General features: G+C 41.7%; 1 protein-coding gene across 8 annotated transcripts in view; it reads left to right on the forward strand.

Moving 5' to 3' along the window:
- lrrc56 (leucine rich repeat containing 56) overlaps nt 1–17,294 on the forward strand; it is a 148,722-nt gene extending 131,428 nt beyond the window's left edge. For 5 of the 8 annotated variants that reach the window (XM_087996436.1, XM_087996434.1, XM_087996440.1 and 2 more), the window contains 3 exons: nt 3,723–3,904; nt 8,250–8,577; nt 11,456–17,294. In XM_087996436.1, the coding sequence (XP_087852562.1) occupies nt 3,723–3,904; nt 8,250–8,577; nt 11,456–11,645 (700 nt within the window). In that variant the 3' untranslated portion in view covers nt 11,646–17,294. The remainder of the gene's footprint in view (nt 1–3,722; nt 3,905–8,249; nt 8,578–11,455) is intronic. The other 3 variants (XM_087996435.1, XM_087996438.1, XM_087996439.1) reach the window with 3 other exon arrangements.
- Nucleotides 17,295–25,724: the final 8,430 nt, after the last annotated feature.

Here is a 25,724-nt window from a genome sequence, read left to right on the forward strand (position 1 = left end):
GATGTGCAGGTAAAACTTTGATGGATGTGGAAGGCTCCTTTAGGGCCTTGGATGGAGGTGAGGGAGGAGGTGTGGGCACAGGTTTTACAGTTCCTGCGGTGGCAGGGGAAAGTGCCAGGATGGGAGGGTGGGTCGTAGGGGGGCGTGGACCTGACCAGGTAGTCACGGAGGGAACGGTCTTTGCAGAAGGTGGAGAGGGGTGGGGAGGGAAATATATCCCTGGTGGTCGGGTCTGTTTGGAGGTGGCGGAAATGTCGGCGGATGATTTGGTTTATGTGAAGGTTGGTAGGGTGGAAGGTGAGCATCTGGTGTGTTCTATGATGGAACTGCTCCTCCTGGGAGCAGATACGGCGGAGGTGGAGGAATTGAGAATACGGGATGGCATTTTTGCAAGAGGTAGGGTGGGAAGAGGTGTAATCCAGGTAGCTGTGGGAGTCGGTGGGCTTGTAAAAAATGTCAGTGTCAAGTCGGTCGTCACTGATGGAGATGGAGAGGTCCAGGAAGGGGAGGGAGGTGTCAGAGATGGTCCAGGTAAATTTAAGGTCAGGGTGGAATGTGTTGGTGAAGTTGATGAATTGCTCAACCTCCTCGCGGGAGCACGAGGTAGCGCCAATGCAGTCATCAATGTAGCGGAGGAAGAGGTGGGGAGTGGTGCCAGTGTAATTACGGAAGATCAACTGCTCTACGTAGCAAACAAAGAGACAGGCATAGCTGGGGCCCATACGTGTGCCCATGGCTACCCCTTTGGTCTGGAGGAAGTGGGAGGATTCAAAGGAGAAATTGTTAAGGGTGAGGACCAGTTCGGCCAAGCGAATGAGAGTGTCGGTGGAAGGGTACTGTTGGGAACGTCTGGAGAGGAAAAAACGGAGGGCTTGGAGGCCCTGGTCATGGCGGATGGAGGTGTAGAGTGATTGGATATCCATGGTGAAGATGAGGCGTTGGGGGCCGGGTAAACGGAAGTCTTGGAGGAGGTGGAGGGCGTGGGTGGTGTCTCGAACGTATGTGGGGAGTTCCTGGACTAGGGGGGATAGGACAGTGTAGAGGTAGGTAGAGATGAGTTCAGTGGGGCAGGAGCATGCTGAGACAATGGGCCGGCCAGGGTGGTCAGGCTTGTGGATCTTGGGAAGGAGGTAGAACCGGGCAGTGCGGGGTTCCCGGACTATGAGGTTGGAAGCTGTGGGTGGGAGATCTCCTGACGTGATGAGGTTCTGTATGGTCTGGGAGATGATGGTTTGGTGATGGGGGGTGGGGTCATGGTCAAGAGGGCGGTAGGAAGAGGTGTCCTCGAGTTGGCGTTTGGCTTCAGCGATGTAGAGGTCAGTGCGCCAGATTACCACTGCACCCCCTTTGTCCGCTGGCTTGAGGGTGAGGTCAGGATTGGAGCAGTGGGATTGGAGGGCTGGGCGTTGTGAGGGTGAGAGGTTGGAGTGGGGGAGGGGGGTCGACAGGTTGAGGCGGTTAATGTCCCGGCGGCAGTTGGAAATGAAGAGGTCGAGGGCAGGTAATAGGCCAGCGCAGGGTGTCCAGGTGGATGCAGTGTGTTGGAGGTGGGCGAAGGGGTCCTCGGAAGATGGGTGGGAATCCTGATTGTGAAAGTAAGCTCGGAGGCGGAGGCGACGGAAGAATTGTTCGATGTCACGGCGTGTATTAAATTCATTGATGCGTGGACGGAGGGGAACGAAGGTGAGTCCTTTGCTGAGGACTGACCGTTCGTCCTCAGTGAGGGGGAGGTCTGGAGGAATGGTGAAAACTCAGCAGGGCTGGGACCTGGGAGCTGGTGTGGGTGTAGAGCTGGGAGTGGGGTCGGAGCCAGTACCTGGAGTTGGTGTGATGGTGGGGGGAATGGGGGTAGAGTCATGAGCAGGGGTAGTGTTCCCCTCGGGGTTCTGGGGGGTGGGGATAGTGACAGTGGGGTCTGTGGGGGGCGTGTCAGCAGAATGCAGGTGAGTGGCGCTGGTGGGGGCAGAAGTGGTGGCAGACACGGCAGTAGGGGTGGCGGAAGTCACTGAGCGTGTGGCATCGGCGATGATGTGAGGGCCGGAAGTGGCTGTGGGAGTGGCCATGATGGGGGCAGAAGTGACATCATCAATCAGCGTGGGGGTGGTAGCTGCATCAGCCGCATGGCTAATGGTGTTTCCGAGGCCAGGGGAATCTTCTGGAATGTTCGAGGAGCGCTGGTTATGGAGGTGGGTAGATAAAGGAGGTTGAGGAGTAACATTACAGAGTTTATAAAATCATGACATATGACGAAAGGCTGGATTGACTGGGCTTGTATTCGGTGGAATTTAGAATGAGAGGGGATCTCATAGAAACATTTAAAATCATGAGGTCAGCAAAGATTTACAAGGATGTTGCCAGGGTTGAAGGATTTGAGCTATAGAGAGAGGCTGAACAGGCTGGGGCTGTCTTCCCTGGAGAATCAGAGGCTGAGGTGACCTTATAGAGGTTATGAGGGCATGGATAGGATAAATAGACAAAGTCCTTTCCCTGGGGTGGGAAGTCCAGAACTAGAGGGCATAGGTCTAGGCTGAGAGGGGCAACTTTTTCACACAGAGGGTGGTACGTGTTTGGAATGAGCTCTGAGAAAGTGGTGGAGGCTGGTACAATTGCAACATTTAAGAGGCATTTGGATGGGTATATGAATAGGAAGGGTTTGGAGGGATATGAATAGGAAGGGCTGGGTGCTGGCAGGTGGGACTAGATTGGGTTGGGATATCAGATTGGCATGGACGAGTTGGACAGAAGGGTCTCTTTCTGTGCTGTATATCTCTGACTCTATGACTGGACAGGTTAGATATGGGAAGAATGTTCGTGATGTTGGGGAAGTACAAAACTAGGGGTCACAGTGTAAGATAAGGAGTAAGCCATTCAGGACTGAGGTGAGGAAGAATTTCTTCACTCTGAGAATTGTGAACTTGTGGAATTCTCTCCCACAAAAGTTGTTGAGGCCAATTCATTAAATATATTCAAGAAAGATCAAAGGGTATGGGGAGAGGGCAGGAACAGGATACTGAGATTGTATGATCAGCCATAATCATATTGAATGGTGGTACAGGCTGCCAGGGCCGAATGGCTTACACCATCTATTTTCTATGTTTCTATGAGGGTCATTGATAAGGTGACTAGCAAAGGCCTTTTCCCTAGGGTAGGGAAGTTCAAAACTAGGGAGTTTATTTTGTAAGATGAGAGAAAAAACATTTAAAAGGGACCTGAAAGGCAACTTTTTCATTCAGAGGGTGGTTCATATGTGGAATGAACTGCCAGAGGGAGTAGTTAAATACATGTATAGTTACAGGTCTGTCCTGATATTATCTCCAATGGCTCAAGGACAAATTCTGCTGGGTACATGCCTATAAAGTGCCTTAAATGTGTTTTATCACATTTAAGGCGCTATACAAATGGAATTTGTTATTGTTACATGTCCGCGTTAGTGTGTGAAAGGAGATAACCATATTCATGGATGAGGAAAGTGTTAGGCTAGTCAGTGTTGCTTGCTGTGATAGACTAAAGCAAGTAGCAGAAAACTACTTTGCTAATGAGTGCAGATTTAAGACATTTGAGATTCCTTTGAGAATACACATATTTGTTACATGTATTCACATCTGCAGAATCTATCTGAAATAATAGATCTCAATGAATTTTTTATTTGCCTCCAGCCTTAATTTTAAAAAAAATCAATACCTAAGGGCTAAGCAATGACATTTGTATAACTCCTCCTAAAGGCGCCTTGAAGCTATTTTGAAGGAACAAGAACCACAAGTGTTGAAGATTGATCATAATGATAATGATGTCCTGAGCATTCATTCAGGTGATGAGGAGAAGAAGGATAACTGCTGTGATGAATGGACTGGCTCTGTTTCACAAGAAACTGCATGCTTGTCGCCTTTAGTCACTTCATCCCCAAGTAGGTTGGATTCATTTGATTTAAAAATGCAATTTTTTCACAACTGAAAGCTGTTAGAAACTATTCCAAAGCATTTTGACTTGCTGCCTAAGAGATTAAACTTACCTTGCGGTTTATAGATCACAACAAAATGTAGCTCTCGAATCACGGATTCACACACAACAAAAGGGAGGCCTTTCTTGGTCCTGTTCAGGTCCTTTATTGGTCAGAGCATCAAGTATAGGAGTTAGGAGGACATGTTGCGGCTGTATAGGACATTTGTTCGGTCACTTTTGGACTATTATGTGCAACTCTGTCTCCCTGCTATAGGAAAGATGATGTGAAACTTGAAAGGGTTCAGAAAAGATCTACAAGGATGTTGCCAGGGTTGGATGGTTTGAGCTATGGAGGGAGGCTGTATAGGCTGGGGCTGGTTTCTCTGGAGCATCAAGGGGTGACCTTCTAGAGGTTTATAAAATCATGAGGGGTACTGATAGGAAAAATATACAAGATTTTTTCCCTGAGATGGGGGAGTCCAGAACTAGAGGGCATATGTTTAGGGTGAGAGTAGAAAAATTTAAAAGGGACCTAAGAGTCAACTTTTTCGCAAAGAGAGTGGTGTGTGTACGAAATAAGCTGCCAGAGGAAGTAGTGGAGGCTGATACAATTACAACATTTAAAAGGCATCAGGGTGAATAGGAAAGGTTTAGAGGGATATGTGCCAAATGTAGGCAAACTGGACTAGATTAGTTTAGGATATGTGGTCGGCATGGACGGGTTGAACCAAAGGGTCTGTTTTCATGCTGTACCTATGACTCTATGACTCTATTATGCCAGCACATTACTCCTCTTTAAAGTATTTATCCAATTTACTTTTGCAAGTTTATGTTGAGTCTGCTTTCTGTAAATTCTAGATCAAAATAACTTGCTGCATAACTTTTTATTTTATTCTTTCTGCCTTAGGTCTAGTGCGCTACTGTTTCCTTTTATTCTTTTGAGATATGGGTATCACTTGCAAGGCATTTATTGGCTTTAAACTGAGTCACTTGCTACAGCTATTTCAGAGGACTGTTAAGAGTCTGTTTCCACCTATAGTGAATGGGAGAAACTGATGAGTAAGACACTATAGAAGCATGGTGCATAGGGGTAATGAGTCAGTTTGGGAGAGAGAGTATGAGAAAACCCACTTAGGGAACTCTTGGAGGGAAATGCAGGCAGGACTGAATGTTTGTGGATCTGGTGCCAATCAAGTGGGCTGCTTTGTGAATGGTGAAAACCTTCTTGCGTATTATTGGAGCTGCATTTATCCAGTCAAGTCAATTCCATCTAACTCCTAACTTGTGCCTGTAGATAGTGGACAAACTTTGAGAAGTCAGGAGGTGAGTTACTCGCTGCAGTATGCCTAGCTTCTGCCTTGCTCTTGTATCCACTATATCTATATGATGAGTCCAGTTGAGTTTCCAGTCAATGGTAATCCCCAAGATGTTGATAGTGGGGAAATTCACTCAAGGTAACATGACTGAATGTCAAGGGGCTGTGGTAGATGGTCTGTTATTGGTGATGGTCATTGCCTGGCATTTGTGTGGTATGCATGTTAAAAGCTTGGAAATTGTCCAAATCATATTGCATTTGGACATAGATTGCTTCAGTAGCTGAGGAGTTTGCAAATGATGCTGAACATTGTGCAATCATCAGCAGTTCTGACCTTATGATGAAGGTAGGATCATTGATCATAGAATGTCTACAGTGTGGGAGTACGTCTTTCGGCCCATTGAGTCCACAGACTCTTCAAAGAGCATCCCACCCACCCACCCAATACCCGCATTTCCCAAGGCTAACCCATCAACTTGCACATCCCTGCACATCCCATTTATGGAGCAGTAATTTGCTGCTGCTTACTTTTTGTGTGCAGGACATACCTGGGCAGTTTTCCACATTGTTAGGTAGATGCCAATGTTGTAGCTGTACTGAAATAGTTTGGCTAGGAGTCCAGCAAGTGTTGGAACAAAGTCTTCAGTACCACTGCCACAATGTTTTCAGGGCCCATAGCCTTTACAGCATAAAGTGCCTCCAAATGTTTCTTCACGGGGAGTGAAGACTGGCATCTGTAATGCTGGGGGCAACTGAAAGAGGCTGAGATAGCTCACCCAATTGGCACTTTTGGGTGAAGATATTTGTGAGTGCTTCATCCTTATCTTTTGCACTAATCTGCTGGGCTCTCCCATAATTAATGATGGAAATATTTATGGAGCCTCCTCCACACCTGACCTGTTGGTGCTTTTTTGACATGGTTTCTCCCAGCCTTCTGACTTACAATCTGTTGCTACATCATGCTGCTAGCCAAAGTTCACCAGAGCCAATGGTCATCCCCAGCTGCACCAAAGCTGCCAGCTGACTGAACTCAGCAGCAACCCCTCCTCCCCTGAAATTACAGTCAGAACTGCAGAATGACAGATTATGATTCATAGCAAGCAGGACAACATGGGATCTGTCAAGCTCTATCTGAACCAGAGCAACCCTCTGCCACTCAGCCTAGGCAAAACCTAGCAGCTTCCAGCTTCCTGATACTACTACAGCTACATTCCACCACAGGAGCCCTGACACCTTCACAGACCAAGAACGAGGATAAAAGGCCATAAGCTCAGCCATGACTACTACCCAATCAACTGGGGAAGGAAAGCCGACGTCCTTTAGAGCAATGCCCCAAGGAGGCAGCAACAACCAAGAAGAACAGGCATTCCAAAGTAAAAGCACCAAGCAGCAGCCAGAAGCAATTGACAGCCCCAGCAAGAACCTCAGAGTCCAATGGAACTGATAAGCTTCCCGCCCTTCCCCCAATCAAAACCCACCAAGTCCTGGGCCTGGCCAAACTGGCCATAAACAGGTCCAGGCAGCGGGCCGTGGAGGGGGTCGTTAGGGCCGACTGCCTGCCCCTCTTCCGTGGTTACGTTAGAGCCTGGGTGTCCTTGGAGAAGGAGCACGCGGTCTCCACCAACACCCTGGAGTTGTTCAGGGAGAGGTGGGCGCCGCAGGGAGTGGAGTGCATTATTTCCCCCGCCAATCTATTTTGATTTAATCCCTGCCCTCCCCTTCACTGTTTGATCACACAGCATTGCCTTTTGTGAAGAGCACTGCTTGTCACTGGCCACTTGGGTGTATTCCTATCTTCCTGGTGGTGGAAATTGAATAAAGATTCGTACACCTTGTGTCTCTCACTGCGTCTCACACCTGCACACACAACATGGGTGCTGGGGAAAAAATAAGCACTACCGCCTGACTGCAGTTAGATGGTAGTGTGGGAAAAGGAAATTTTTAAAAAATCAACATTGGGTCAGAGGTACTGTTCACTCTGAGAGAAATAAGACGCAGCAAATAGAATGCTTCAATTTTCCTTTTATATTTTTAATTTAACTTTAAGTTTTTTGATTTGCCAATGTAGAAATTAGGCATTTAAAGTACTGTGTTTCAACTTGGGTTTTACAAGTATAATGTTTTAACTCCCTTTTTGTTACAGAATGTTTTATGGAACCTAAAACCAGTTTTAACATAGATTCCTAATGGAATTGATGCTTCAAAATCACTTTACTTAAGGTCACAATTTTCAGAAACACAACCCTGACTTTAAGTATTTTCTTCTTGCATGTTAACAACTTACAAGGAATATCCATTTATCCGTTTTGTGTGATACAGATGAGGAATATTTGTCATTTTAACCACTGGACATCAGTTTTCACTCTGGGTGTAACCAGCCTGTCTGAGGTGCAACATGGGATGACATCCCCAAAGAGAGTTCAACTTTTTAAACTCCTTTGCATTATTTGAATACTGCGTTGATCACTTATCCAGAGATTGGGAAGGGAGCTTGTGGGCACTGACAGCCAACATAGAAAATGGAGTATGCCACCCAGTCCCCTATGCCTGTCCCATTGCCATCTATTTAGATTATGGCAGGAACGTACCCTAGCTTCCCTTCTGCCTTCCTTTGTTCTATAACCTTTTATCCCATTGCCAAATAAATGTCTGTCACCCTCAGTTTCTAAGAGTTAATTGATCCTCCCTGTCTCAACTGCTTTTTAGGGGAGAGAGTTTTGGACTTTGCATTGTCCTTTGTGAAAGGAAATTTGACATCAGGCCTGGCTCTAATTTTAACCATATTCTCCCTTGTTCTGGACTCCCTCACCAGAGGAAAACCTCTCTCTTCAACTACTCCATCAACTCCCATTCGTCAAATTAAACAGCTTAGTTAGATTAGCCTTTAATCTTCCACAGAGAATACCAGCCTACTATATGAGCCTGTACTCATACTGTAATTCCTTAAAGACCTAATATCAGTCTGGTGAATGTGATCAGTGATTTTCTCTTCCAGATTTTTCTTCCGATATGGAAAGCTTGCTAGTTGCAGACTTTAATCGAACGTTGTCTCCCGTTCCTCCTTCCCCTCAAGAAGTATCTGCAAGATCACAGAAAGTACTTGACTTTAGGGTTAGACGTTTAAGAAGGTCTGTCCAGGTCAAAAGTGAATCATTGCAAGAAAGAAATGAGGACTCTGCTGTGTTTGATGAAGACAAAGAAGCTGTATATTCACATGAAGTTAAATCAAGAAGTAAGCTTGAAGACAGGATGTCTACATACGCTGCGATCAAGAGCCTAAGACCAGTTTCTGGACCAGCTACAGTCGGATTAAGAAGTGTGAAGTATGAATCCTCTACAATACTATTACTTCCATTTACATTTTTATAACATCTGGCTAAATCTCATTCTACCAGAATATCATTAATAAAGTTGACATAAGTAAGAATAGCTAGGTTTGTTTACAGTAAGGCAAATTTGTTTTATGTATTCCTTTCTTGGGATGTGAGTATTACTGGCAAGGCCAGCATTGTGTTTCTCATCCCTAATTGTCCTTGAGTGATGGCGAGCCTTGAACAATAAAAGCAAAAGGTGTAGAATCTCACAGTACGGAAGGTGGTCAATCGATCCCTTGAATCTCTGTTGACTTTCTGAGAGGGTTACCCAATTAATCCACCTCCTCTGCTCTTTCCCACAGCCTTGCAAGTTATTCTTTTTAAAATTATAAGTACACTCTGATATAGCAATTTAAAAACCTGGTAAATGACAATGTTGTTTTCATCATATTTTCAGTCTATAAACAAGGGGAAAAATACAGTCAATGTGCATGTATCACAATGATCACATAAACCTCCTCTAACAAATAATGAGCCAATTAAATTTTATAATTAAAATGTTTGTTACTCTGATTGTAGAGTGAATAATATTTATTTAAACTTAAAAAGCCCACTTTGAGCAGGAGGTGGACATGTGGTCACAGAGTTAATATTGGAGAAGGCAGCATAGTGACTATGATTTCACAGTGCTATTGATCAGTCTAAAGACGTTTGCACAGTTGGATTGTGCTTCAAGATAATGTTTGTAATTTCCTTCATTCTCCATTTGGCATATTGAGAGCAGTTTTGGGCCCCCTTATCTAAGGAGGAAAGATCCCACGGATGAAAGGCTTGTCATACGAGGAGCAGTTTAAATTAGATTACTTACAGCATGGCCAATTCACCTAGCCTGCACATGTTTGGACTGTGGGAGGAAACCGGAGCACCCAGAGGAAACCCACACAGACACGAGAATGTGCAAACTCCACGCAGACAGTTGCCTGAGGTGGGAATTGAACCCGGGTCCCTGGTGCTGTGAGGCAGCAGTGCTAACCAATGTGCCACTGTGCCGCCCCTAGGACTTTGGGTCAGTATTCAATGTAGTTTAGAAGGAGGGTGGATCTCACTGAAACGCATAGAATACTGAGAAGTGTGGAGAGAGTGGATGTGGAAAAGATGTTCCACTAGTAGGAGAGATTAGGGATCAAGGACACAGCCTCAGAGTGAAGCACGACCCTTTAAAACTGGAATGAGGAGGAATTTCTTCAGCCAGAGGGTAGTGAATCCATGGAACACATTGCCACAAAAGGCTATGGAGGTCAAGTCATTGAGTGTATTCAAGACAGAGATAGAACATTTAAGAGGCATTTGGATGGGTATGTGAATAGGAAGGGTTTGGAGGGATATGGGCCGGGTGCTGGCAGGTGGGACTAGATTGGGTTGGGATATCTCTTTGGCATGGACAGGTTGGACCGAAGGGTCTGTTTCCATGTTGTACATTTCTGTGACTCTATGATTGGTAACCGGTTAAAGGGTTATAGGGAGAAGGCAGCAGAATGGAGTTGAGAAACATATCAGCCATGACCCAATGGTGGAGCAGAATCAATGAGCCAAATGGCCTAATTCTATTCCTAAATCTTATTGTTTATTATTCCAAACTCTCTGTCATGACAAGCAACACCGTCAATTTGAAATTGGTGAATGACTCAAAAATAGTGGCATAGTAGTGTAATGGGTTATTTTGTTGACTTACAGTCCAGAGAACAAGACTTCAAATTCTGCCTTGGATATTTGAGAATTTGAATTCAATTTTTTAAAAATCTGGAAATAAAATGCTGGTCTCTGTACAAGTGACCATGAAGGTGTCAAATTATAAAATGCTGTCTGCTTCTTTAAAGTATATAAGGGAATGAGTCAGTAAGAGAGAAAGGAGACTGAAATAATATAAAAGATTGAGTGTGTGCAGTAATATATGTTCCAAGTTTCCTGTTGCACTCAAATTGTGTTGTCATTCATAGGTGCAAAGTAGACATACATGGGAGACACATACCAACTACAGCAACAAAAACAGGAAGTTATTTAGCATGATACTCAGTTATCCCAGAGCAACTACAGTTGAGCAATTAATATCAGCCAGCATCCATCCCCAACACCCTGAGAATGAATTTTAAAATACATAGTAACTTAAATACTAATTGACCCAAATAATCTTTCACTACTTTGCATTTTATTGCAAAGTCACATTTTCTCCAATCATTTCCATATCATCACCACAAGAGTACCTATTTATTGCCTCTATCATAGTTTACATGCTGCCATTGAACAGAATGTTCTGTCGGTAAATTGGGAACACTAAACATTATCACTTTAGTTCTGCTATTACTGCTAACCACTACAGCACCCTGTTTGCACTACTGGGTCCTTTTCACTCCTTGCTGCATCTTTGCATTGCTAGACTTTCAGCAAACTTTCTATTGTCACTGAAGCCTTATTCAGTGGAATGAAGTTTCAGAATCTGGCCTGGCACATGGGAATACTGTCATCTCAAAATTCCTGCCACAGGTCATGGACCTCTGTGATTTGGAAACATTTGAGTATCTTCAATTGTGGCTAGATCAAAATTCTGTAATTCCTTTCCTCATAGCACTTTGAATGTACCTACATCACATGAACTGCTATATTTCAAGGGCAGTTAGGGATAGGCAATAAATGCTGGCTTTGCAAACAACAATGCCATCTCAAATAATAGTGGAAATTAAAACATAAATGTTTTCACAACATCAGAAGATTTAAGTTTCAACTGCAGCCTCTATTTGCTACCTTGCTAAAACTTGGCAATGAACTGATGTATCAGATTTTCCTGCCTGTCTGAATGAATTCCATGTTACATATATATTTTCATTGACAGGCCAAGTGTTGATAAAAGGCCTCAAAAAATTATTGACAGTCATCAGCCAATAATTCGTTCATCTACAAAAACACCTGAAAGGCCTCTCTCCCTGAACCCTATGCGACCTCTGACTGCTAAGGCCGCACTGCAGCGATTGCCAAACAGACCATTGCTTCTGCCCAGCAGAGGAAACAAGACAACAAGCTGATGGTTACAGGTATAAACAGACTGTTCCGTGTACCTGAAAGAGCATTGAAATGTTTGGGTCATTTTTAATGGAGCACATCAATCTTTTGTGTAGAACGTTCAATGCAAAAATTATGCCGTAGAGCTTTATAGCCCTGGGATAAAAATTGAATTTCATGATAACTTCAGTCTCCTTCTCAAGTTTCCTTACCCTCCAATTATCCTTAAACTACTATATCCTTTTAGATTCTTCTACCAATATGCACAGCTACCTCACTGTTTTGATATTTCCCTTGGCTTCGATCACTAACATTTAAGGCCTGACCCAAACCTAGTATTCTTCAATTGTCACATCTCCATACATCTTTGAACCCCATGACATTGTGTGATCACTGAGAGGGGGAAATAAAACTCCTTTCCCCTCCACACCTAAATCACTTGCATTTAAATTTCTGCTTATCCTTTTTATTTTCTGTTCACTAAAATACCTCTACAGATCCTCAATCAGTACCAGAACTGGCTTAACCTTCATTATGAGACCATGCTGAACTGCATCAAGCTTTGCCAACTTGCTAGGTCTATACTGAAGTGCTAAAATGATCTTTGACTTTTCCTCATCCAGCCCACAAAACTAGGCCCAGCCCTAAACTCCCATTTGTCCTAGATTTATTTCTCCATCTCCCTCATGCCCTTGCTAAGCTCATCACAGCCATGTGCCCTACCTCTGATTTCCTTCATGCCTATTAAACTTTTGAATATCCAATTTCCCCTTCTGGGTTCCATGCTAAACAATTTCAGTTGTTCAGACCACTATTCTTCTGCATTTCAAAAGCAACATCATCCTTAACAGACCCACCCAGCCTGTAGCCCCAGTTTACCCTCCTCTTTTTGATGTTCATGGTGTCCTGTGGTGACTATGTATATAGTTCTACCGCCCATCATCTCCAGTCTAGTGCCCCAGTGCTGCCAGATTGCTTGCCTAATTACCAGGTTTTGGAAGACTTTATTATTCATTCAAGGGGTCTGGATTTTGCTGGCTATGCCAACATTTATTGTCCTTCGATTATTGCCCTGGAGAAGTGGTGATGACATATTTCCTTTAACATAAAATTGTGAAGTTGAAATCCCTCACCTTCACTCCCAGAACAAGTTCCATTTGTCTACTAGACCACTGCCTCAGGCTGAATCATATTGTTTGCACCCTTAAAATCCTGCTCAACTCCGAGCTCAAATTCCAAGCCAATATCCTTATCAAAGAAGTTGTTTATTTCTAACAGTGTGATTTTACCTGCTTCTATTTCTACCTCAGCTAATCTGTTGTTGAACCCTTCTCTGTGTATTTGTGACCTCCAGACTCAACTACTAACTGTTTTCCTAATCTACCTTCTATCGTCCACCCTCTGTAAATATAAATTCATCCAAATATCCCATTCATCTATCATTCAAACCCACTGTCCTTGCTTATTTAATTAATTTAAAATTCTCAATCTTGCTTCATGTTTCATGGTCCCTTCCCTCACCTCTCCCTATCTCTCTTTTATTACAGTCCTATAATGCCCTCCCCAATTCCAAACTCTATTTTTTCACAGCTCCATCTGTCTCCAGCATTACAATGATGCCCTCAGTTAAGTACCCTCTGGAATTTTCTTTCTAAACGTCTCCTGCTTTCTCACACTTTAAAGGCACTCTTCAATTCCAGTTCTCTGACCAAACTTTGAGTCAAGTCTAATATCTCTTTCCTAGGTTCAGAATCCATTTTTATTGTCCTTACACCTTGTGAATTGTCTCAGGATTGTGTTTACATTAAAGGTGCTAGATAAATGAATGTTTTCGATGTTATGTTGCATTTGGCAACAGATAAGCTGTATTACAAATTGTAAAAGAGGTTCAAGAAAGGTTTCTAAAGAATCATGCCTCGTACTATTTTTAAATCTCTTTAATCTGTTTATGTTGTACAAAACAAAGCACAGATATTCCAACAAAATGTAACTGTGTAGAACAGTGCCTGGAATTGATTGAAACCCCTTCTGAAAAGTCATGGTGACAAGTGTTAGTTTGCTTATTTCATACAAGGTACTTTGTTCCAAATGGAAAGTCAGAGTTAACAATGTCTAAAAGCAGAATGGTGTACATCTGGAAATGTGGAAAAGACCCAGCAATAAAAAAAACCTGACACCAGGACAGTCAGAATCTCTGGAGAAAACAGATGACCCTCAGTTTCAAGTACTGAATCTTTTGTCCAAAGCTCCCTTTATTTTCTTCCAAAGAAATATATATGATGTACTATAAACTGTCTGTCCTTTCTGTGGATGTTAATTGACCTGCTGTGTCTTTGGTTTTGTTGAGAAAAACAGAACTGGAGAGCAGAAAGTGAAAAATCAGAGGAGATTCTGCAGATGATCTGTCTTACACAGTCATAGATTCCTTAAATTGTCTATCTACAGCCTGCATAGTCCATTCTACATGTTCATTACCCTGACAGACCACACACGCTAATGTTAAGAATTTAGATTAAAGATGGCTGTACTGCATCACTCTTCAAAACTGGAACCTACGTCCTATGTTCCAGTCTGTGGCAATCTCAAGATATATTGTCTGCATTGAAATCTTATTAGTTCATTGGATTTGAAAATAATTCATGAAGTATCAGGAAAACAAAGTCATCAGGATTTAGCTTAATGTTGAATCACCCATGTCACAAACTGAATTGTTTTCAAGTATCATACTATTTCAGAGTTATCACATTTATTATCTTAGATTAATATACAGATATTAACAATTAAGATAATGTACCTTTTCTGTCAGTACCTGTGGGGTTAATTGTTGCCATTATACTTCCAGAAAATCAAATGACTCACCCCATCACTTGGGAAATCATATGCTGTACACTCATATATGGATCCAGGATTTAATCATTGTTCCAGTATTCCATTCTGCTCAACTAAAGTAATGAGAAAAAAAATCCTTTTGCATCATTTATGATAAAGGAAAAGCACATAACCATTTTGAACAGAAATTGGATTTGCAGAGAGCTTAATTCATCAGTGTTTAAGATAAATTGCAGCAGCCAGTTCACCCATCAGTCATGGCTCCTGTCTCTAGATGCCATTTTAAATTCTCATCCTCGTTTTCAAATCCTCTCATATCCTCATTCCTATCTATATCTATAAACTCTACCAACTCTACAACACTCCAAAATATCTATGTTCTGATCTCTTGTGCATCTCTGATTTCCATAAATTCATCAGCCATGATATCATCTGCTTGGGCCTTTAGGTCTGAAATGCCTTCTGTAAATATCTTGCACCTTTACTTCTCCTTTAAAATGATCCTTAAAACTTGCAACTCAAGTTTCTGATTTTGTGATATCTCTTAAGTGGCTCGATGTCATTTTTTTGACATGTTAAGCATCTGGGGGATATTACTATGTTAAAGATGCTATCCAAATGCAAGTTGTTCTTCACATTTCTTTGCCACATTGTTGAAGTAAGTGTTCTGCATACTGAACTGTGGTGGACTCTATTTTGTAGAGCTTATTACTGTCTGTTCTTGATGTGATGCTGCTTTTGTTTACTTTGTAGCAGTTCTGGAAAATGAGGTCCAATTTGTGCTTCGTTGTAATGAAAACCTTTTAATTATGACTCTTGAGCACGGGAAAAGAAGAAACACTTTGTACCACACTTGTCTTGCTAGTTTCAATTCTGGTTGTGGAGGTGAAAAGGATGGGTAAGCCAGTCACATACATGCCTGTATTGTTGTATACCTACACAGAGTTAACATATATTACTGTTTAAATGGTTTGCTGTTGCAGGTCTTTATAAACCAACAAATATACAGTCGCATTACCCGACTTACTGTACATGTTAACTGCATTTTCCGAGGAAGATTTAATGGTGAACATTTTAAATTGCTGTAATTTTAGGTGTTAATCAGTTATGACAAAAGTAATTAAAGTGACGAGACTTGAAAGCAGACCAGTTACACAATTAGTTGCACATTTCCTGTGAATGTTTCTTGTGGTTTTCTTAAGGAATTACATCAGAATAGTATAAGCTAAAATTAACCTCTTGTATCCCCCATCCCAAGAAACATGCACATATAAAATGCCTATGTGTGTACAACTTATTCAGACATATATTTAAATCCCATGCATTCACACACATTTGCACAAAATATTCAATCACACATTAAGTAAATGCTTGCAATCCCCATCCTAGGCTTCCAAGCAACAAACACAAGGTTAAATATTCATACATGCACAAATGTACATAGACCAAAGTTCATGTGATGTTTTGCTTTTGTTTCACAAAATGTGGCCATATGAAGTTCCCACACATGATAATAGTACGTGGCTAGGTGCATGTTACATCCTCTATTAAGGTTGTGCTCACTTTAGAAATGAATATAATTTACACTTCAAAGCCCAGGAAGAGCTGTAATATTGTTAATGTGAATTAACAAGCAGCCTGTGACATTCAAGTTAAAGCAGCTTTTTGTGTAGCATGCTTCGGATCAATAGTTCATGCAAATGGAAGAGAATAGTGAAAACAAAAACACAGTAAATGTCCTTTGAAGATGGTGACTGTCATAGTTTCCCTTTTAATATTTAACTATATTATTATTTTAATACTACAGTATCTGACAGCTAATTATTTCATCTGAAATTTTACAGAAGATTATTATCAATCGTCTCTACAATTGTTCATGAACCAATTTTGTCTTAAATAATCAGTAATTTTGAAGCAAGTAATTAATTATATCCACAAAGTGCTGCACAACCATGTGGAACCAAATTGTTTTCCCTCACTCCTTCATGGTCATGTTTCCCCATACATGTTTGAATTAAACTTTTCTCCAGTTTTAAAATTTTATTTAAGAGCTTTCTAATTGGGAAATGTCATTCCTCATGCAACAACTGCATGTTATATTGCACTGTAAACCAGTGTGTTTTTCTTGCACATTGAATCCTTTTACTTGTCCATGCACATCATAATTACTCAGAACAGCCAGCTTCCCAGAAGCCCAAAGCAAAGCTTTACTCTGCTGCCAACTGCACCCAGTCCTGTTCCACTCCAGTGTTTCCGATAGGATCAGCAGTTTCAACAAGAAATCTCAGCAGATTAAATGCACAGTTAACTCTACTCACATGAGCAGCATATACCAGCTGTGGAGGAGAGGCATTGGAGCTGAGTGCCTTGTGTATTCAGCAGTCACAATGTCCTCAGATGTCTGGGCTGAGGATGATGAAGTTATGCAGTGGAGTGCTTTATGACTGGTTCAGTGCAAGGTATTGGGCCCAAAACATTTTCACGGACTCACTGAGCAAAATCTAGACAAAGGTTCAGGAAAGCTACTGTATAAAACATTTGGTCAAGCACCTCTTTCACAAAACTCCACTGACCAGTGTTCAAATGGAATGATTCTTCCAATATCAGAGGATCTGAAACAATATATGTTGTGTTATTTCTGTGAATAACTGGATGTACATACTGATTACTGCTGTGTATATAATGTAATTTGTCCCTGGCTATGCTATATGTCAGGTCACAAAAGGTGAAAGGATACTTGATGGAGAATTGTATTATAGCTCTATTTTTTACTGCGAATCGTTGAATTGTCAGTGATTAAAATGATCATTTCATCATATTTAAATAAAAACAATTGAAATTTTTCACTTTGCCTGGCGGTGCATTTAAACATTGTAATTTGAGCTATATAGTGAACCATTGGCTGTTTTTCTCTCTTCAGAGCACAAGCCCACCAGTGCCATCCTGTATCCATATGCTGCCCAGGTAGCTGTTTCTATGGCTGAGCCAGCTCTATGGGTAACACTCTTACCTGTAAGTCGGAAGATCATGAGTTTATGTCCCTCTCCAAAGGATTGAGCATAAAAATCAGGGCTGGCTTTTAGTGTGGCATGTAGGAAGTGCTGCACCGTAAAGTTGTGACTGCTGGATAAGACATTAAACTGAGGCCGGGTCTGCTCTCTTAAATAAACTTAAATAATGCCGTGGGATATTTAAAGAAAAGCAGAAGATTTCTTTCTCTCTGGGGTCCTAGCAAAATTTTGTCCCTCAAGAATGTCACTGAAATAGATTATCTGGTCATTATTTCATTACTGTTCGTGGAAGATCAATGTGTACAAAATTGGCCGCCATGTTTCTTCCATTACAACAGTAATAGAAAGATCATGAAAGACACCATATAATTGACAATTGTTTTTGAAAAATGTGACCCCTGCCTTTGAATTTTAGACTGTTTCGCTGTGTAAATCATGATTTAATGTGCCCTTTGACTGTCCTGGATTGGGAAAGAGAGAGAATCCTCATTTGTTGTATATTGTGCTTCCCATTCTACTTACACCCAACATCTCAGCACCTGAGCACTGTCAATTCAGTATAGCCCTGAATGTAGCCCCTGGAACCCAATATGACTTGAGAGGGCAAACAGTTCATGATTGATCCAGTGTGCTACCCATTGAAGTGAGCCTCACACGCAACATCAATCTTTACTTTGCTGGCAGTCAATAAGAAAATAGTCATATATAGTTTGATTATTCTAAGGTCATGTGAAGCAAACTGTACAAAACATAAAATCAAAGGAGAGATGTTGAACATAACTGAGTTCCAATGTTCTTTCAGGGAAGAGCCTGCCATCCTATCTGTTCTTACTCCAGTTCCACATCGGTTGATTCTTATCTGATGTCTGAAGCTATCTAGAAAGATACTTATTTATGCAAAATCTGCTGCCAGCTGTTTAAGAAGGATGTCCTGAGAATGATTTGCTTTGTTAATGTTATTAATGCGGCAGGTTAAAGAAAAGAATTATTTAGGGTGTAGGTTTGCTCGCTGAGCTGTACGTTTGATATCCAGACGTTTCATTACCTGGCTAGGTAACATCATCAGTGGCGACCTCCAAGTGAAGCGAAGCTGTTGTCTCCTGCTTTCTAGAACCTAGCCAGGTAATGAAATGTCTGGATATCAAACCTACAGCTCAGCGAGCAAACCTGCACCCTAAACCTCGACCTGAGCTACAAACCTTCACAAACCTTGCAAAAGAATTATTTGTAATTAATGTTGTTTTACTATTCTTCCCCTTTCTCCCCCTCCTTTTCTCATAACCCTTAATTTCCGTACAGCTTTATCCAACCCTGGAGTGCTGGCCCACATATTATGGATTCCTTCCCAATTGCTGGCTCTAATGCTGCATCCTTCAGACAGGAGCCAATTAGCTATGGAGGGAGGCAGTCTGCCAACTTTAGTTTCCAATGCCCCACCCCACAGCTGAGCAGTCACTAAGCTCATTACTCTTAGTCGAAGCCAATTGGAACCCAAGACTATGACTCAAGGGTGAAGCCAAGATGCAGCATGATTTGTTACAAGAAGGGACACCTAGGCCTTGCCAAAAATTCAAAAAAGGTGTAAAGAAAGAATTGCATTTCTACAATAACCTTCACTACAGTAAAATATCCAAAAAAACTTTACTGTCAACTATGTACTTGAACATGTAGTTACTGTTGTTGGAAATGCAGCCATATATTTGTATACGGCAAGATCATACAGTGACCAGATATTGAGTATGGCTGAGTGATAAATATTGTCTACGTTAGGGGAGAACTCATGTGCTTCTCTGAATTAGTGTCATGGGAGTTGTTACATCCCCCTGAGGGGCCATATGGGATCTTGGTTTAAAAGATGCACCACCAAAACTGCAGCACCCAGTCTAGGATTATGACATTGGGAGTGTCAGGCTGGATTACATGTTCACATCTTTGAGTGCAAAATGAACCTATGCACAATCCAGAGGTTAGACACTGATTTTTAAATTTGTTCTTGGGATATAGGCATCGATGACTAGGCCAACATTTATTGCTCAGAGGGCAGTCAAGTGTCAACCATGTAGTGTGGAGTCACATGTAGACCAAAGAAAAATGGAAGATTTCCTTCTAAGGCCTTTAATGAAGCAGATAGATATCAGCAACAATCGACAATGGTTATATCAATGCTTATTGAATTCAAGTCTGCCATGGTGGGAGTTGACCGCAGGACACTAGCCTGGAGCCTAATTCAACCCTCCCATTCCTGGAAATCGAGGTTGTCACTTTCGGCCATTTTAGATTCAGATTTGCATAACCTTCACATACTGAATCTCTTTTCACATGAATACAAGTAAGTATAAGCATAATTCACAAGTAAGTTCCTGTTTTACCCACTCCATAATCTTACGGCCACAAATCACTGCCTCAGACAAGGAAAGAATTTAAAGGGCATTGCAGCAATCTAAACAGTGTGTGTGGTATTTTTGCATTACAAAAATTACTAAAATACACATCAAAATGCAGGTATTTGCATTCCAGCAACTGCTTTCTGATTTAACTCAGACCAAAAATAGCTAAAGCTAAAAATAACTGCAACAAATTAAAACATCTAATGTGAGAATGGGAATGGTTCCAAAGCTCAAAGACGCACACCAATATCTCACCCAAATAAAAGACTGCAGATACTGAAATCTGCCTATAGAGACCTGCGATAACTTTTTTTTCCCCTGAATTGCTGCCAGTCTGTGAGATGATACGGCATTCCTATGGTGGTGTTGGAAATTAGCCCAATGATGATGGAATAATCCTAGAGTCTCATCATCCCAACTACAGCTGAGCCCCAAATATTTTACACAGCGTCAGACCTGCCACAATTTTCAAATACTTTCATTATGGGTTACAGTTGCGTGAAAATTAATTCAATTTTAATCTGTATCATTGAAACTGAGAGATCTGGAAGAGCAAGTAAATAGAATATGCACTCACAAAGCTCATGAGAAATTTAACCCTTGTTTAAGTAAAGATGAATAGTTAGGGTTTAACATAAAAGGTACTCGGCTCACCGCACCTGTCGTAGCTGTTTGACAGCACTATCAAATTATTTCTACTCTTCCTACACTTTTTTCCCAAAGCCCTGCAATTTTTTTCTATTCAAGTATTTATTAAATTCCCTTTTGAATGTTACTATTAAATCTCCAACTCCTGTCAGGTGATAAATTCCAGGCCGAAATAATTCCATTCTTCTCATCTCAGTTTTGATTTTTCCCCAGTTACCCTCTCACATTAAACCTATGCCCTCTAGTTTTCGATTCCCCCATCCTGGGGAAAAGACTATGTCTATTTACTCTCTCCATGCCACTCATGATTTTATAAACCTCTTTAACGTCACCCCTCAGCCCCGCGCTCCAGGCAATATAGCCCCAGTCACCTCTCCCTATAGCTCAAACCCTCCAACCCTGGCAACATCCATGTAAATATTTTCTGAACCCTTTCATGTTTCACAACATCCTTCCTATAGCAGGGAGACCAGAATTACACCAGAAATACAAAAGTGACCTAACCAATGTCCTGTACAGCTACAACATGACCTCCCAATCCTATACTCAATGCATTGACCAATTAAGGCAAGCATACCAAATGCCTCCTTCACTATCCCACCTACCTGCAACTCTATTTTCAAGGAACTAAACCTGCACTCCAAAGTTTCTTTGTTCAGTAACACTCCCAAGACCTTACTATTAAGTGTATAACTCCTGCCCTGACTTGCCTTTCCAAAATGCAGTACCTCATATTTCTCGAAATTAAACTCCATCTGCCACTCCGTGGCCCATTTGCCCATCTGATCAAGATCCTGGTTATACTCTGGGGTAATCTCCCTTGCCGTCGACTGCACCTCAAATTTTGGTGTCATCTGCGAGATTACTAACTATACCTCCTAAGTTCACATCCAAATCATTTTTATAAATGACGAAAAGTAGTGGACTCAGCATCAATCCTTGTGGCGCGCACCGCTGGTCACAGGCCTCCAGTCTGAAAAGCAATCCTCCACCACCACCCTCTGTCTTCTGCCTTCGATCCAGTTCTGTATCCAAATAGCTATTTCTTCCTCCATTTGCTCTAACCATGCTAACCAGTATACCATGAGGACTGTTGTCGAATGTCTTATTGAAGTCCATATTGATCACGTCCACCGCTCTGCCCTCATTAATCCTCTTTGTTACTTCTTCAAAAAACTCAATCAAGTATGTGAGACACGATTTCCCATGCACAAAGCTATGTTGACTATCCCTAATCAGTCCTTCTTAGTTCAGTGCGTTGACAACAGTATGCTGTATCACTTATGCTCTTTTTGTTTCCCCCTCATTTCCCAAGCAATTATAATAAAAATTCCAGGTGCTTGATGACATATATACACAGTGGAAATATATGGGCCATCAACAGGGGAACACTTCCATTGGTGAAACCTACCATTAACTGACAATGTAACAGGTACAGATGGGCTACAAAAGAACCTGCCAGTCAAACGGAGAGACTGTAAAACTTTCCTGCCATTTCTTTTATCAGTGAAGAAATAATGGGCAGATGTTTATGTGGATTGGGGCTAGATGGCTTGCTTCATGGGAGAAAAGTTGGCAGTGAATGGGAAGATCTAAAACAAATCCACCCTGCAGTCATAAAATTCGTACATAGTAGGATTTCTGCCCTCAGTGGCAGGACGTGCTGCCCAGAGCTGCCAACCAACATGATTGGCTGGCAGCACCAGTAGGAGTTGCAGCTGGTACTGCAGGCAGACTCAAGAAGGAAGCCCAAGTCTAGGTAATTCTGGGCATAAGCGTATGGTGGATTTGCCCACCATTAGAAGGGATGGTAAGGGTAGCTGGGTTCAGAAGTATTGTTGGGCAAGTTGGAATGGGACTACTGTCTTCTCACTTGGTGGGGTGCCCCCTGATGGGCAAAGAGTACCCTTCATAAATAACATTACCTTTGTTAGGCTCCAATTTCAATATATTTTTTTAAAAGGTTTACCCACACCTACCTTCCTGCCCATGCCAACAATGGTATGGTGTTTAACAAGCTCAATCTATCCTTAATTATGTTTTTACATAAAAGTGGATAAGCTACTGATTTCCATGTCTGTCCACCTTCTGTAAAATGGGAGTGAGCTCAGAGGTGGATGCGAAGATCGTACACTAACCACCAGAGCTATTTTTCACCAGCCCTCAACCAATGATCAGAATATGACTGAATTTACATACCATTTAAGGGAGAGAAGTGTAGGTTATTGACTGCTGGTTTGAATTTAAGCAAGGATAATTATGAGGGCATGAAAGCAGAGCCAGCAAAAGTGAACTGCTAATTTAGGTTAAGGGATAGGTTATAGAGATGCAGTGACAATCATTTAAGAGCATATTCCAGAAAGTGCATAATAGATATATTCCAACAAATAAGAAAACTTCTAAGGGATAGACCTACCATTCATGGTTAACTAAAAATGTCAAAAACAGTATCAAACTCAAAGTAAAGACATATAATTCTGGACAATAGCTGGCAGGTTTGGACAGCATATAGAAAACAGCAAAAAGCTATTAAAAGATTAGTAAGAAGGGAAAAATTAAGAGTTGGCTAAAAACATTAAAAGAGATAGAGAAAGTTTCTTCCAACATTTAAAAAAGTAAATAGTTAACAAAGTAAGTATTGGTCCTCTAGAAAACGAGTCTGGAGAATTAAAAATGGAGGGTTAAGAGATGGCGGATGGGCTGAATAGATATTTTGTGTCAGTTTTCACAAGAGACAGTAAAAGTAACATCTTGGAAATAGGTGTCAATCAGGAACTTAAAGGGAGGAGGAAGCTGAAAAAAATTACAGGGAAGTAGCATCAAGTAAATTGTTGGAACTGTGAGTTGACAAGTCCCCGGGTCCCGATGGATTTCATTTTAGGCTTTTAAAAGAATCAGTAAAATAGTTGATGCATTGTTTTTAAGTTTTCAGAACTTATTAGATTTGGGAAGTTTCCTTTAGATTGAAAAATAGCTGATGTAATTCCTTTATTCAAAAAGGAATGGAGGCAGAAAGCAGGAAACTACAGGTCAATTAGCGTAACATTTGTCATAAGAATGTGTTAGAAATTATTATTAAAGACATTATAAAAGGGCACTTGGATATGTTCAAGGTAATCAGGTAAAACCAATATGGTTTGTCAAAAGAAATCATGTTTAACTAATTTTTGGAGTTCTTTGATGATGTAACGTGCTAAAGAGGAACCTGTGGATGTATTGTACTTAGAATCCCAGAAGGCATTTGATAAGTTGCCACATCAAAGATTATTGCAGAAAATGAAAGCTCATGGTGTAGGAGGTAAGATTGGCATGAACAGAAGATTAGCTGGCTAACAGAAGCAGAGAATAGGAATAAATGGGTCTTTTTCAGATTGGCAGGTGTCATGGTACATCACAGGAATCAGTTCTGGGGCCTCATCTCTTTACAGTTTATATAACCGATTTGGATGAAAAGACCAAAAGACTGGTAACTACATTTGGAACTTAGAAATAGAAGATTGCAGCACAGTACAGGCCACTTGGCTCACAATGTTGTGCTGAGGATTATTCCTAATCTAAAATAAAATAACCTAGCCTATGCACCCCTCAATTCACTGCTGTCCATGTGCATGTCCAGCAGTCGCTTAAATGTCCCTAGTGACTCTGCTTCCACCACCACTGCTGGTAACGCATTCCATGCGTTCACAACTCTGTGTAAACAACCTACCTCTGACGTCTCCTCTATACCTTCCTCCTAACACCTTAAAACTATGACCCCTTGTGGCAGTCAATCCTGGCCTGGAGAAAAGTCTCTGGCTATCAACTCTATCCATGCCTCTCATTACCTTGTACACCTCAAACAGGTCACCTTTCTTCCTTCTCCTCTCCTGAGAGAAATGTCAGAGCTTAGTCAACCTCTCTTCGTAAGATAAGCCCTCCAGTCCAGGCAGTATCCTGATAAACCTCCTTTGCACCCTCTCCAAAGCCTCCGCATCTTTCTTATAATAGGGCAACCAGAACTGGACACAATATTCCAAGTGTGGTCTCACCAGAGTTTTGTAGAGCTGCAGTAAAACTTCACAGCTCTTAAACCCGATCCCCCATTAGTGAAAACCAAAGCACCATATGCTTTCTTAGCAACCCTATCCACTTGGGTTGCAACTTTGAGGGATCTATGCACTTGAACACCAAGATCCCACTGTTCCTCCACACCGCCAAGAATTGTCTTTAGTCATATATTCAGCATTCAAGTTTAACCTTCCAAAATGCATCACTTCACATTTATCCAGGACTGACTGGTCTGTAATTACCAGGGATTTCCGTATTACCCTTCTTGTAAAGAGAAACAACATTTGCCTCGTTCCAATCCTCCAGTACGACTCTTGTGGAGAGTGAGGAAGCAAAGATTTTCACCAGCGGCTTAGCAACCTCCTTTCTCGCTTCCCGGAGTAACCTAAGATAAATCTGGTCTGGCCCTGGGGACGTATCAATCTTAATATTTGCCAAAATTTCCAGCACATCAACTTCCTCAATCTCAATCTGTTTCCCGGCTATCAAGGTTCTCATTCACAACAAGGTCCCTTTTCTTAGTGAAAACTAAAGCAAAAAGCTCATTTAGGGCTTCTCTTATCTGCTCAGACTCGACACACAAATTCCCTATGCTATCCATGACCAGCCCTACCTTTTCCCTGATCATTCTCTTATTCCTCACATATGAGTAAAATGCCTTTGGGTTCTCCCTAATCCTTCTTGCCAAGCCTTTTTCATGTCCCCTCCTGGCTCTCCTCAGTCCATTTTTGAGCTCCTTTCTATTAAGCCTGTAATCCTCTAAAGCTGTGCTAAATCCTTGCTTCCTCCACCTTACATAAGCTGCCTTCTTCCTTTTGATGAGAGGCTCCTCTGTTCTCATCATCCAAGGCTCTTTAATCTTACCCCTTCTTGCTTGTCTCAGAGGAACAATTTATGCATCACTCATATCAACTGTTCCTTAAACAGTTTCCATTGTGCCCTTTCTGTGGAACAATTGCTCCCAATCTGTACTTCCCAACTCCTGTCTGATAGCATCATAATTTCCTTTTCCTCAACTAAATATCTTCCCATGGTAACTGCTCCTTTCCCTCTCCATGGCTATGGTAAATGTGAGACAGTTATGGTCACTGTCACCAAAGTGTTCTCCCACTGCGAGATCTGACACCTGTCCTGGCTCATCGCCGAGCACCAAATCCAAAATGGCCTCTCCCCTCATTGC

This window comes from Chiloscyllium plagiosum, unplaced genomic scaffold (assembly GCF_037043375.1).
Source record: "Chiloscyllium plagiosum isolate Xiang-an unplaced genomic scaffold, Cpla_swu_hap1 HiC_scaffold_18, whole genome shotgun sequence".
Lineage (NCBI taxonomy): Eukaryota > Metazoa > Chordata > Chondrichthyes > Orectolobiformes > Hemiscylliidae > Chiloscyllium > Chiloscyllium plagiosum.